Source organism: Eschrichtius robustus, chromosome 6, assembly GCF_028021215.1.
Source record: "Eschrichtius robustus isolate mEscRob2 chromosome 6, mEscRob2.pri, whole genome shotgun sequence".
Lineage (NCBI taxonomy): Eukaryota > Metazoa > Chordata > Mammalia > Artiodactyla > Eschrichtiidae > Eschrichtius > Eschrichtius robustus.
In genome coordinates, this window is record NC_090829.1 from 135080844 (window position 1) to 135096493 (window position 15650).

At 37.1% G+C, this 15650-nt stretch overlaps 1 protein-coding gene across 4 annotated transcripts in view; it reads right to left on the reverse strand.

Annotated features, from left to right (window-relative positions):
* The window catches only part of SYNJ1 (synaptojanin 1), an 83899-nt gene that overhangs the window by 17426 nt on the left and 50823 nt on the right, over positions 1-15650 (reverse strand). For all 4 annotated transcript variants that reach the window (XM_068546980.1, XM_068546979.1, XM_068546981.1 and 1 more), the window contains exons 15-22: positions 11801-11941; positions 10123-10315; positions 9714-9872; positions 8683-8839; positions 7951-8068; positions 7636-7851; positions 4686-4764; positions 1149-1311 (exon numbers count right to left, since the gene is read on the reverse strand). In XM_068546980.1, the coding sequence (XP_068403081.1) occupies positions 1149-1311; positions 4686-4764; positions 7636-7851; positions 7951-8068; positions 8683-8839; positions 9714-9872; positions 10123-10315; positions 11801-11941 (1226 nt within the window). The remainder of the gene's footprint in view (positions 1-1148; positions 1312-4685; positions 4765-7635; positions 7852-7950; positions 8069-8682; positions 8840-9713; positions 9873-10122; positions 10316-11800; positions 11942-15650) is intronic.

A 15650-nucleotide genomic window follows, 5' to 3' on the forward strand; every position in this document is an offset into this window, starting at 1 on the left:
CAATTGCCTGCTTACTTGTTTGTAACACCAACTGAGCTGTGAGTATGGGGAGAGCAAGGATGACATCTGTTGAATTTCCAACACCTAGCATGTACCTGGCACATGAAAGGTACTACATAAACGTGTGGACCAAGTAAACAAATGAACAGTGAAATGTGAAAATGAGATGATCTTCTGAGGTGTTCAACTCTTAAATGCATTATCTAGACATACAGGGTATCACAATATGATGCACTGTCATTTTATAAACTAAGGTATGCATTTTAATGGAAAATATGCTAAAATAATATAGCAGATATATAGCATTAAAAAGCAAATGCATTTCTTAATCACATTTAAGGAAATTACTATATCGAGATAATCTGTCCCGAACTCCAGACTTGAAATGATCACATTTATATGGCTGGGTTCAGTTTCAAATGCATGTGTTCCTAGCCACTTTGAGAATCTTTTAAAATTACTTTGAAATATATCCTCTTTTGAACAGACTTGTGGTTGCCAAGGGGGAGGGGGGTGGAGGAGGGATGGATTGGGAGTTTGGGATTAGCAGATGCAAACTATTATATGTCGAATGGATAAACAACAAGGTCCTACTGTAAAGCACAGGGAACTATATTCAATATCGTGATAAACCATAATGGAAAAGAATATGAAAAAGAATGTATGTATGTATATATATGTGTGTGTGTGTGTGTGTGTGTGTGTATAACTGAATCATTGCTGTACAGTAGAAATTAATACAACACTGTAAGTCAACTATACTTCAATAAATTTTAAAAAAAGAAAGCAACATATCTTCTTTTGTAGTAATTATTTTGAACTCATTTCGGCACATTGAGCTTCTACTCTTCTACCTTAACTACAATAAGTGGGACCAAACCACACACCAAAAATACCACTTTGTGCTCTTACGACACAAGGACATAAACTAACATTTGTAAAGGTCTTGACCTTTGCATGGCAGAATGGCAAATACATTTAAGTCTGGGTACAAGCAAAAGACACACAACACGATGCAAAACAAAATCTCATTAATATTGCTCTCAGTGTTACAAGAAGGAAGAGAAGGATAAACTTGGAGACTGAGACTTTACTGATGGGAGGGAAACATCTTGAAGGACAGCAGTAAATGTGTTCAACAAGCAGACCTTCCATATCGAAGTCGGCCGCGACCTCCGCGTCTTCACCCAGCAGGGTGGAGCTTGTTGAGGACGGCAAGGGGACGCTGATTTTCTCTAAACTCATTTCTTCTTCCAAAGTTTTGATCCAGTCTGGACTCTTTAAAGTAATAGTTATAGTCCGACCCAATAACTAGTTGAGTAAAAGAGATATAAAATAAAAATTCATTGCATGAAAATTCACTATCTCGGAATAAAGTGCCTGCCTCAGTCATACTTACAACAACAGTATAGGCTTAATTCAGCTAGACTCAATTCAACATAATCATTTCACATATACTGTATTTTTAACTAATTTTTTGTTTTGTTTTGGTTTGGTTTGGGTTTTGGTTTTGGGTTTTGGGTTTTAGGGGGGTTTTTTTTGGCCGCTCCACACGGCTGGCGGGATCTTAGTTCCCCGACCAGGGATCGAACCCGGACCCCCTGCAGTGGAAGCGCGGAGTCCTAACCTGGGAATTCCCTTAACTAGTTTCAAATGTCCCCAATCCTCCCTTTAAAAGCCTGTGTTGCTAAATCTCAGGTCTTCTTTCTTAGGATGCACACAGATTTAAGTTTCCTTTGCTGCAGTAAGTATCTTTCCCTGGCCAGATATAAATTCACTGACAACTCTACTACATAATTTTATACTTCCTATGATTTTGATTCACAGATTAAATAATTGTTCCTACATGAGACAACTAAAGAAAGGACAGTAGAAAATCCTTAAAATACTTTCCCTGTTCATTTGGACCTTCCTAACTTGGTATAATGGTCTTGAAAGGTGCTATACTGTTAAAGTAGTTTCAGCATTTCAAATGTCAGAAGAATACTGAGAGAATTTAAGACCATTTTAAATCTTCAACAAAAGTTAATCATTCTGAAAACACAAAGACTGGTATCTGTGAAACTGGCACCCTGCCTTTCCTATAAATCTGAGAAGCTTTTAGACAAAAGTGTAATCTAAAACAACCAACATATTATAATCAAGTTCCACTGTCCTGTGGATGTATTAAAAAAAATACTTTCCTTACGTGCTATTGACATTAGAATTCTTTGAAGGCATAGGCTGGAGAGGTTGAAAGCTGCTGGCCTCAACAGCACAGCCGTGTTTAATAGGAATTTAGTGTCCACCCTGAGCTTTGAAGTCAGAGTCCTAAGAATTAATAATTCGTTACCCCACTTATTAGACCAAATCAATTAAATTTCAGAACTTGGCAACAGGCTTCATATGCCATTTGTTACTTTTTAAAGTCAACAGCATTCTTTATATATTCACCAAAGAATACCAACAAGTATTCTTAAGCCTCAGTCACTATAATGGCCATTTAAGAGGCACTTCATCAAGAATATCCACTTGGCAGAGATCAGAGCCAAATGAAAAGAAAGAAATTTAGACGACAGAAAAGAAAATGCTCAAGAAGGTCATCCTTTAGGTTTGCCCTGCTTACGCTATATACTTTTTCCAGATTCTCCTCTGGATCGGAAGTGTTCCTATTGATCTACTTGCGTCTAGAAGATTTTGGGCTGAAACAGTGGTACTAACAAAGATAGACTAGAGGTTTGGAAATGTCTAACTTTCAAAAGGATAAATCAAACATTATTATGCACTTTCCAAAAACATTATTTTTTCAGAATTTTGAAAATCTTTTAAGGGAGCTACGGGTGGGTCCTTTCTAAGAGAGCGTAACATACATGACTAGACTTGAGGGTGAGGAACAGAGCTGAAAAGAAGGGAGGAAAACACCAAACAAGGAGAATTATCAGGGGAAAGACACAAGAAATATTCAGAAAGGGAATAAGAGCTGACAAAGAATGCCAAATTGAGAGCCGCTCTTAAATATTTACAGCACCATGGGAGAAGGAAGGACTTTTTAAGATATCAAAGGTAGAACTAAATTTAAAGATCAGTAATTTCCATATGGTGAAGACACAACAAAGTCATAAGGCAAACTGGGAAGAATATCTGCAGCATATTATGAAAAGGGATTAACATCAAGGGAGCTTCAAAAGATGAATGAATACCCCAGGGGAAAAAAGAGCTAAGGTCACAGACAGCTCGCCAGACAAGTACAAAATGACCAATAAATGAAAAGAGCTAGCAATCAAAATCTTAACACAGAAGTGACATACTACTTCTAGTTTTTCAGACTGTCAAAGTTAAAAAACATCCAACACTGATTAGAATGTTGGATATTAGGTAATCGGAGGCATAATACAACTAGATACATTCCTTCTGAAGAGCAGTTAGCCAACAAGCATCAACATTTAATATGTTAGTATCTTTGTCGTAGCAAATTTACATTTAAGAATTTATCCTAAGGAATAATAGGATAAGCATGCAAAGTTAGAGTGTACACAGGGGTTCCCTGGAATGTTGGTTTTAGTAATTAAAAGTTGGAAACAACCTAGATGTCTATTAATAGGAGTTTGGTTAAATAAATTTATATATTTATCCACATAATAAAATTAATGCAGTCATTAAAAATGACATATTCGTTCATATAGAAAGATGTCCATGATATCTATATCTCATTTTTGTTAATATATATGTACATGTATATGTAATCCCATTTGTTTTAATATATATATATGCGTATGTGAAGGTTTAGGACCACAAATGGTCTTTATTATTTCTTCATACTTTTCTGTGTTTCTTAATTTACTTTTGCATGAGTGTATTACTAATGCATTTGGGAAAAACAAGCAAAACCCTACGAAATCTATTTCAAAAGCAATATACACATGGAAATCTTTTTCTCCAAGGAAGTGGAAGTTATGTAACAGAAGAGGAAGCTCAGGTAAATCTTTACCGCATTGCCTGCTGTTGGAGAAATTAGGCCTGGATTTTAGTCCATCCTATCTACTGACCATATACTTAGATATATAGGATTTGTCTAAAAGCATTCAGAAAAAACTAATAGACAGAGCACTTTACAGGAGTAAAACTATTCCAGGACATTGATGTAAGTTTCCCCCAATCAATGACATTTCAAATTGCAGGTTAGGAATATCTCCACTAATTACACATTTCTAAAATGCCTCAATGGGATGGATTTGTTATCTATGGGAATTATTTTACCTACGCTTGAAAAAGGGACCTGGGTACCACACTCCAAGCCAATAAAACAAGTTCCTTGGAATAATGAGCACATTCCTCCTTTGTTTTCTTGTAAATAAAGCATTTCCTTCCATTTGCTAGAAATCTTTTCTACTATATAGATGAGCCAGAATATCTATTCCAATTAAAAATTTTAAAGTTTTATATAAGAAAATATAGTAAAATAAAATTTGGTAGTAAACATGTTTTCTTCTTAGTCTATATCAATGATTAACATCTCTAGGGAGGGACCAAAATTATCCTAAATTGGTCTGAAATCTAGTCTAAATGATAAATATTAAAGCACAACACTAGGTCTTTTATCCTCCTGAACTGGAAATCCATTTAGATAATTTGCTGCACGTCTCTAAAAATAAAATCTTCAGACACTTAATTACAGAATGGTTTAGACTCAACAAACGCTACCTTACCTCTTTACCATTCAGGCTCAGAACACTCAAGGCAGAGCTTCCCTCCAAAAATGTAACCCACATTTTATCTTCTACAAATCTTTAAGGAAGGGAAAAACAAACAATAAAAAAAACATAATTAATACCTAAGGTATAACTAGCCCCATGACTAGTCCAATGATTATTGATTAACAAGGGCTTATAGAGGCCAGGAAGTAAAAATGTAAGAGCGAGAGCAGCAGGGCCAGCGGTTACCTGGAGAGGGCACTCTTTCCCTAAAAGCATTCAAATTCAAATTTCTTTCAAATACTCTGTTAATAAAACAGCCTGCCAGAAGAAATGGACCGTTGGACCTCCAATTGTGACCCCTGATAATCCAATCCTTCATCTCATGGACAAGGAGAAAAAGGGCCAGAGGTGAAGTGGTTTGTTCAAAGTGACCCTACGAGAATAAAATACAGGGCTAGGACCCAAGTCTCCTGACCCTGTAGTCCAGTATTATGTATTTTCACTGTCTCAGTGACTTTCCTGAAGCAAATTCCCTTTGACCAAGAAAGAAGACTGGGAGTTGTCACAAAAAAAAAAAAAAAAAAATTGATATCAGTCAATCAATCAGACTGGCCCCAAGGAGCCTTAGATTATGGTCCTTGTTTTTATTCAATGACAGCCATTTAACTCTCTTGAGACTTCAAAGGCCTGTGCTATAATTCTAAGTTTATAGTTTTGAAATAAGAAACCCCCAAAAGGAAAAATAAAAAGGGCACTGGAACAAGCTCTGAAGGAGATGGTCACTGATACGTAATAATGTTATCATGAAAAAAAAAAAAAACAAATTATAACATTATCAGTCTTATTTACAGAAACAATTTTACCAGTTGAACTACTCCCAACTGTATAAATCAAGTTCAGAAATCCTTGCAGATTTTTCAGATGAGAGACAGTAAAACATGTACATGCGTACATACCCACACACACACAAAACATAGGTAAGAGACTCAATTTCTTTGGCATAAAGTTACTAAATTGCAGGATGCTGTCATTTGAAAGACACAGGGACGTCATTCCTACCTAAAGACTATGAAGGGGATCTTTTTCAAATCGTTGGCAATGGACCAGATCCGTCCTCCAAAGGTTTTAATCACTATCAAAAGGCTGCATTTACGCTGCACCAGTCTCCCCCACGCCAAACCCTATTTGTTCTCTGACAGTGGTACCAAAGTGTTTGTGGCCACGTGGCAGGGCTAATTTCTTGGTCCTATCCTTACTTTGCAACGTGCCCCCTATACATTTTGAACTTTAACAAGAGATTCTGGTTCTGATATCCATGGATTTATGCAGGACCTTTTAGAAGCTGTATTTCTTCCTTTTTGTCACTCACGAGGATAAAAGCTTCTAGACTTTTCCCCCAATTGCTATAAGTATCTAAATTTGCCCCACCTACATTTCCAGGGGATCTCTTACTTACATATAAAGACTTCACTCGTTCCCGAATGGTTGCCTCATTCCAGAGCAAACGGTGATGATCCGTTTAGCCTACCAGTGACAGTAGTTCCGTCCTTGTTTGCTTTCATCGCCTGCTTTTTCTACTCTACCTTGGCTGTCTAAGGTGTAACAACCAGAATATTCCAGGTGAGGAGGCACGGCACGGGTTTATAATGCTAGGATAATGCCTTGTTTTGTTGCCGATACTTTTTCCAATGATAAGAAGCATTTTGGGGAAAGTTTTCAGCTCTAATTTAACACCAAGCTCTTTAGAGACTAGGATAAAGGCAGACAGGTCCTTTTCCTGCATCAGTCTTTCGTCCCTCATGCACACTCTGGGTTCTGTCCAGCCCAGTGCAGTATTTTAACTTGCTCAAGAGGACACTTATCTGCTACTGTGCTGCCCACTCACACAGTCCGTGTGATGCTCCCGGTGGTTTGGCATTTCTGCGCTTGGCAAAGCTTCCTGTCATCTGGAGATTTCACCATGTACTTGCTAGAGTCTTCAGATCTCTAGACACTTTTTGTTTCATTTTAAACCTTTGGGGTAGATCTTTGTCAAACGATTTCAGGTTAAGTCTAAATACAATTTCCTCTTATTTGCCCATTTACTCTCAGAAAGGAGAGTAAGGTTTCCCAGGCATGCTTCTCACTCCAGAAGAAACTATCCCATCTTCATTCTGTGGAGTAGTCTGTTTAGCATCTAGGAAAGCCATTACACACATGCTGATCTTCCCTAGCTTTCAAACAGGAATTGGGTCTTCCATCTGTCCTCTGCTCTGCCACAGCACCTAATATAGAGATTTGCCCACTAAATAGCTATAAAACATCCCTAAATAAACAGATGAATAGCACAGAAAGGAATTTGATAGTACCTCTTCCCTATGGAATTCAATACATGTTATTCAGTCTCTCAAGATTGCTGGGCATTGGGAATAGACCGTTTTTTTAAACCACACAAGAGGCATCTGGTTCTGCAAAAGGCAGATGGTTAAGTCAGTGATGGAAACCAAGACGGGAAAGAATGACTCCTGACTATTCACCTGGCAGGGCTGCTCCTCCACCAGATGGAAATTAAACGACTTAAAATTACAGAAAACATCAAATTTCTTAAACCGAGGGCAGAAAAGTCACTCCGCTTTACTCCTATCACTCCTTAAAAAAATGAAATAGCAATCACATGTTCATTCTTCCGTAGGGCTTACATGTTATAGCGTATAGGAATCTTGAGAGAACACATCTAAACGTGTACCTATTCTTGTCAATTGTTCATATAAAGTTTTACTACTCAACTTTAAACTTTCTAAGTAGCAAGTCCAGTTTCAAAACCTATGAGCTCTTTGAATAATATTTCTATAGTATGATTCGCCTTTAGTTCGGAAATACAAATACTCATATGCTATTCAAATACTAAATAAAGTGATTTCTAACACAGAAAATATTATTTACAAATCATGAGCTGCTTTTGGACAATAAACATTTTACTTACCTTATGAGTATAACTTCACCAAAATTTGTAAACTGTTGCAGAAGTTCATCAATCAAAGCATCATCGAAAAAATTATTTTCTGGTAGAGAACTTCTGATTGAGACCAACACCGTACCATCTGGTGGACCCTGAACGGCAATTACTTCTTTATAAATGCTTTGCCTCTCTTCAGCTTCCACTTCAAATATATCGATATCAATCAGGGCAACGACAGGCCTTAGGCGTAAAGGAAGGAAGATGTGTTAGGAACGTTTAAGGAAGGATGCATTTCAAATAAATTTCAAGCACGATTAGGAATACAGAGACTGTTTAAACCTATGGTCAGAAGTCTTCAGCTCGGCCCTTCCGTAGTGCAGCAAAGTGCCAGGAGTCCACGTGTAGAGGATTTTGCTTCCATCTTGAAAACTAGCATTTAGGAGATCTAAATCTTCAGCTGCAGTCAGAATAAAACAAAACATAAGAGAAGCCACCTGAGCACGACCGATCATGTGGAGCTCCTTCATCTCACTGGCTTCAGTTGTCTGAGGCTGCGAAGCCAGACACACTTGCTAACAGGCAGGAAGCCTAGACACCGTTAAGTTAAAAAGGTTTCTTGGTGAGGTTATCATGTTATGCTTTACTTAGTTAAAATTAAGATGAGCCTTTACTCTGAGGCTACTTAAAGGCCTGTGACCAGATAGTGTTTCAAAAATAATCGAGCAGACAAGTAGCAGTTCAAAATATCTGCAAACCACTTGAGTTATTCAAATTAGAAATCTTAATTAGCATTCAGTTGACAATTCCGTAAAAATGTTTCCCTGCTTCTCTTTGTATGACACTACATCACTGAAAGAAAATAGATTGAAAAATTAAAGTATTACAAGCAGGTCTGAGAATTTTTTTTAAGTTTTATATTTAAATTGAATTTATTTTATTCTAGATAACCTGTGTTGAAAAAAAAAAAGTAGTCCTCCTCGCCTTATTTGATATTTATATCATCCCCTTCTTCCTTGTAAAATTTGCACTAGCTCATTTAAATGAAGAAGTCCATTTCCCAACTTTCCCAACCTGATCTATCAAAAGGCCATTTCCTTCTTCTCCAGAGGACACGGTCTGTCCATGCAGGGGTGCGGCACTTTTCACTGGTGTCGTAGTCATCAGAAAACAAATCATATTTATATGTTGGAGCAAAGGTTACTTTTCCTTCTAAAAATCCTCTAAAAATCTAAAATAAACATACATAAAGTAAGTTATTCGAAAAGGCAAAAACGTTCTGTTTTCATTCAGGCAGCCATGCATTAAATGTCTATTATGCGCTGGAGACTCATGAAATCTATGTGCCTCTGATGAACACTTCTAACTGAATGGAACAGAGCTTAAGAAAAAATAACCCAAGACGTGGGCTTTATCATGCCACTTGTTTGACATTTGATTAAGCAAAGTACAAAAACGTGAACAATGGAATTCCACCAGACTTTTGAGCTACATGACACATTTAGAACTGTATGGGATTTTGGAAATCAAATAGTTTGATGTCTTATTCTCAAATGAGGAATTGGGGCCTAAGAAGGTTACATGGTATCCATCAGAATTTAAGTCTGATGACCAGAAAGATACCATATCAAGTGGCTTCAATCACCTCTTCTTAAAAAAATTTTTTCTAAATAAATTCTTCCAACTTTTGTGGTCACAAGTTTTTAGAACTAAGTCTCAAAAAGGCAGATGATATGAGAAACAACAACATCAAAATAAAGCAAATTACCATAGGATCTTAAAGCCAAAAAGCTCTAGCCCTGACAAGTAAGATTCTAAATTCGGTATTACTGAAAGAAAAAATGCATATTCTTCTACTTGAAAGTGAATCTTATGGAGACACAATATATTTTTGCTCCTGGAAATTATTATGAGTTTTCCTTTCCTTTTCTTTTTTTAAAAGAGAAGGCAATTTTCTATCTGTTAAACTATAGATATATATTTACTAAGTATAAAGAGACTCCAAGAGGTTAAAAAAAAAAAAAAAGCAACACTTTAAGGAAAGTATGTTTTCATAATCAAAGGTCCCCTTCTTCCCAATGCAAGTATCTTAAGTATGTATCTACCTGTCCAGCATTTTTCTGGTTGATAAGCTGATCTCCTGCTATAAGAGAATCCCAATTTTGCTGTCTTATGAGCTCTTTCACTTCTTCATTAGGAAGATCGATTCGGTAGTTGAAATCACCACACCAAAATACGTAGTCATGGGAGAACAGCATCCTTCCCTGGAAGCAAAGAGAGAGAATTTTAAACAATCAATTAAAAAAATGTTTTACAACTTTTTCTTTGCCTCACCCCTGCCATGCCCGATTTATTTAACCCCACAGTAATTACACATGAAGTATCTAATATTTAGGTGAACACTGCTGACATTTCTAGGAACTATCTTAAATTTTCAAAAACTGATATAGAATGTGGGGTAAATTGAAACACATTTCAAAGCTTCCTCTTCAAAAACAAGCAGCAAGAATTTACCATTGGAAAACTCAACTTCCGTGCTATTTCCACAAAATCTTCATTTCGTTCTTTGACTTGCGATTGTCCTGCAGCAAAGTGGCTGCAGACGAAGCAGAGGCTTGTGGTGTGGAACAGCATTCGTATTGCGACCGCTCCCTTATTTCCAGTTGCGCCTCCCATTCCAGTCTTCACAGTATCAACTGCAACATCCCTTTAAAAGGAAGAATTCTAAATCAAAGATCAGAAATTCCAATAGTTCCATGTGCATAAGAAAATAGGAATGCCTGTTACATAATTATAACATTACACATTGTGGGGCACTTTGAGGGCAAGCCTGTAAAAGAGTACAGTGAAACTATTAGGGATTCTTTACCCAAGAACACATTTAAATAGAGTTACCATATGATCCAGGGATCCCACTCCTGGGCATATATTGGGAGAAAACTATAATTCTAAAAGACACATGCACCCCAATGTTCATTGCAGCACTATTTACAATAGCCAAGATATGGAAGAAACCTAAATGTCCATCCACAGATGAATGGATAAAGAAGATGTGGTACAGGGACTTCCCTGGTGGCGCAGTGGTTAAGAATCCGCCTGCCAATGCAGGGGACACGGGTTCGAGACCTGGTCCGGGAAGATCTCACATGCCGCAGAGCAACTAAGCCTGTATACCACAGCTACTGAGCCTGCGTGCCACAACTACTGAAGCCCATGCGCCTGTGCTCCGCAACAAGAGAAGCTACCACAATGAGAAGCCCGTGCACCGCAACAAAGACCCAACGGAGCCATAAATAAATAAATAAATAAATAATTAATTTTTAAATAAATAAATTTAAATCTTCAGAAAAGTTTTAAAAAAAAAGAGTAAGTACTACTTTATAAACAAAAAAAAGAAAAGAAAAGAAGATGTGGTATATATGTATACAATGGAATACTACTCAGCCACAAAAAAGAATGAAATAATGCCATTTGCGGCAACATGAATAGACCTAGAGATTGTCATACTAAGTGAAAGAAGTCAGAGAAAGACAAATACCGTATCACTTATAAGCAAATGAACTTATTTACAAAACAGAAATAGACCCACAGACACAGAACACAAATTCATGGTCACCAAAGGAGAAGGGGGGTAGTGGGAGGGATAAATTAAGAGTTTGGGATTAACATATACACACTACTATATATAAAATAGATAACTAATAAGGGCCTAGTGTATAGCACAGGGAGCTCTACTCAATACTCTGTAATGGCCTATATGGGAAAAGAAGCTAAAAAAGAGTGGATATATGTATATATATATAACTGATTCACTTTTCTGTACACCTGAAACTAACACAACATTGCAAATTATACCCCAATAAAAAATTTTTTTAATAATAAAATAAAATAAAACATAACCAACAAGGACCTACTGTATAGCACAGGAGACTATACTCAGTATTTTATAACAACCTATTAGGGAAAAGAATCTGTAAAAGAATAGGTATATATACAAATGTATAACTGAATCACTTTGCTGTACACCTGAAACTAACACAACATTGTAAATCAACTATATTTCAATTAAAAAAAAAAGCACATTTAAAAACAAGAACCATGAACAAGTGTTTCTCTGAAGCCACAAACACGCCAGGCCTTTTTATTATCTGATGTTAGGAAGTAGCCTTAGGAGACAGATCTGTTTACTGACCTGATGAACGGAGCATGCTGTGGTCTGATAAAAACAAATAGACAGACGCCCACCAACTGCTCGGAGGCTAGCAGCACATACTTGTTGTCTCTGGAGATGGTCTTCTGAAGTTCCACGGCCCAGAGCTTCTGATTTGTTGTGCTACCAGAAAATATTAAAAAGGGAATCTTCAAAAAGATGGTGACAGTAATATAGCCTGTTTTATAAGACAGTTGTCAATTATACCTTTATATGCCCACATTTAATAAAACTATGACATCACGAAATCCACACCAACAGTGAAGTCTTTATGCAGGCTGGGCTTTTTTGTTTGTTTCCTTTAAAAAGGAAAACCCAAAATTTAGCCAAAAGAACACCCACACTTCAAAGTCTATCCTATTACTCCCTTACAAAGAAAATATGAGCTTACTGATTAAATGAGTGCTCACCATGTGAGTAATCTCAAGCTTGTACACTTTATTTTTTCCTTAGTATTCACTGGGATAACAGAGAAGAACACGCTTCCAGATACATTCCCCCCCCCCCACCTTTTCTTATTTTTATGGGTTATAATATCTTTTAAAAAACTTATTATGGAAAATTTTAAACATCCACAAAAAAGAGATAATCATAAAATAAACCACCATATACCCATTATCCAGCTTCAACAATTATCAACATTTTGCCAATCATTCTTCTTCCATACCCCCTCCCCTTTTTTTAAACCTGGAATATTTTAACCCAAATCTGAGACATAGGCCATTTCACCCAGAAACACTTTGGTATGCACCTCTAATGCAACAGGACATTTTCATTTTTGCGTAGTCACAATGCTGTTATCACACTCAAATATTAACGATTCCTTAATATCATCTAGTACTCAGTTCATATTTAAATTTCCCTGATTATCTAAAAAAAACTCTTCTTACAGTTGGTTTCTTTAAAACAGGGTCCAAATAAGGTCCACACATTGCATTTGCTTGTCTCTTAATCTCTATTAATCTTTAGCAGTCTCTCAGCTCACCCGACCCTCTTTTTAACGCTATTGATTTTTTAAGAAGCTGGGCTATTTGTCTGTAAAATGTTTAACAGTCTGGATTTGTCTGATGTGTCTTCATGGTACCTTGTCCCTCTGTCAGGTCTGTTTTAAACTGGTTACTCTAGAAGCTTGATTGAGAAACATTCAATTTTATTGATTTGTTTTGGCAAAAATAACCTCACAGGTGGTATAGTCACCCTTGCATCATAGCAGGAACTAATCTCTGTGATATTACACCTGATAGGCTGTTAGGACCGTGACAATTGACTCGTTGTAATAAAAAGTTCCTCCACTGATCCTTCTTCTAAGGTTTTAACATCGACTGATGATCATTGCCTAGATCCATTATTTCATTAGGGGTTACAACATGTTGGCTTCATAATTTCAGCATTGCATGGGCATTTGTAATAAGTTGGAATTCTTCTATAAACAACTTCTCTCTTATCAACTATTCAGTTACTCTGAAACACAGTTTGTATAAAGAAGGTAGCAAAAATGCTGGCGTCTTTCTCTTTATACATTTTCAGAGTATTAAGTTTGTGCCCAAGAACCTCCAATGGCGAGCAAAAACAGTCTTCTCGTAGTTCCAGGTCATACAAACGATAAACGGTAAGCCAGAATACGACCTCACATCCACGCATCTAATCTATCTAACACTACGCCATACTGCCTCCAAAATACAAATTCAGAGCACGGATTCCCTACCAACCCCACCACCAAGACTTGGATTCTGAAAACAGAACGACAGCTTTCATCCCTTTCTTCAGCTCTCTCAATGGACCCTGATCACTCCATTCCAAACCACACACACCTCCCCACCTCCACATGCCCGATCCCCTGACCTCTACCTATCTACTTTCGGTTGCACTTACCGTCTTCTAACATGCTATATAACTTACTTATTCGAGTTGTTTATTGTCTGTCTCCTCCACTAGAAAAGAAGGTCCACACAGGTAGGGATATTTGTCTGTTTTATTCATTGATGTATCTTTAGCACTTAGGGTAGGTGCTCTGTAGATACTGGTTAAATATATGAATGAATAATCACCATTTTCATTAAAGAATAATTTGATTAATCTCTACTTAGACCAACAACTGAACAATGTGTTTGGTACTGGGAGCCCTAAGAATATGTTCTAAGACCTGAATCTGTATTTTCAGGGAAGAGTCAAACAGCAAAATGAATGAAGTCGGAATTCTTTTCTACTTCCCTGTATAAACTGTTATTCACTTTAGCTAAGAAGAAAGTTGTCATTTTCAAGACTGATGACTATACCATACTATTTCAGCCCATAATTTTATTCTGAAAATCTTTTTTAAAAAGTCACAAAAGAGGACTTTCCTGGTGGCACAGTGGGTTAAGAATCCGCCTGCCAATGCAGGGGACGCGGGTTCGAGCCCTGGTCTGGGAAGATCCCACATGCCGTGGAGCAACTAGGCCCGTGCACCACAACTACTGAGCCTGTGCTCTACAGCCCGCGAGCCACACTACTGAAGCCTGCACGCCTAGAGCCCGTGCTCCGCAACAAGAGAAGCCACCGCAATGAGAAGCCCATGCACCGCAACGAAGAGTAGCCCCCGCTCGCCGCAACTAGAGAAAAGCCCGTGCTCAGCAACAAAGACCCAACGCAGCCAAAAATAAAATAAAATAAAAAATAAATAAAATTAAAAAAAGAAAAAGATTCTTTAAAAAAAAAAAAGTCACAAAGGATGGGCAACTACTCAACTTTTAAAGCAAGCATCATTTCTTAAAATAAAACACTTAAGCTTTCAATTTCACTAAAATAATCTGTATTTGTAATAACACTTCAGAACATCAGTTCTCTGCTTGGTCGGGGAACATCCCTGGGGATCCCTAAAACCCATGAGGTCGAAACTGTCTCCCTACTATCGCTAAGAGATTGTCTTTTTCACTGTATTGACATTTGCATGATGGTGCAAAAATAGTAAGTAAAAGTGCTGATGTCTTAGCAGGAATCCAGGCACCAAACTGTACTAGTATTCCTTAAAATCTTTACCCCCATGCGCTCACAGTTTAAAAAAATGCCATTTCACCTAAGAATATCCTGATGAAGCAGTAAACATTATTAATTCTGTCAAAGCTCAATCCTTGAGTCCCATCTTTATAGTATTCTGTGTGATGAATGGGCAATACACATCAAGCACTTCTGCTGCATACTGAATGCATACACCATGGTTGTTTCAGAGAAAAGCACCTGATAGTTTGAGTTCAGAGTTGAAATGCCCCTTTTTTCATAGAATATAAGAAAGAACGAGTGACAGACTATGGTTATTCAGATTTAGATTATTTGGCAAAGTTTTTCAGCCAAGTCTGTGTTTTCAAGGGAAAAAAAACCAGCATCTCTTTCCAATGATAAAATTTATGTTTTCAAGCAAAAATGAGAATCTTGATAAACCTGTATCTGCTACTCTGATCTTGACAGCTTCCACATACTTGAAGAATTTGCTGATGAGTGATGAAATTAACCAATATAATGTTTAATACTGTATAATGAAATGTGTCAAAATTTGGAAGATCTACATAACTCAGTGAACTAATATGTTCCAAATGACCAACACATGATGTTTCAAAATCACGCAAGGGTAAAAGATAGACCAATGTTTTAATATAATTGAGCACAAAAAGGTCATCGCTATGGTTTCAGATTCCACACTGCAACTAACCTTTGGGAAACTATTTGTTAAGTGGTATCAGAGAAGAAATGATCTGAAAAGGCTATTAAGATATTTCGGTTTCCAGCTACATATTTATGTGATGTTCTTCATATAATTCAACCAAAACAACATATTGCAACAGACTAATGCAGAAGT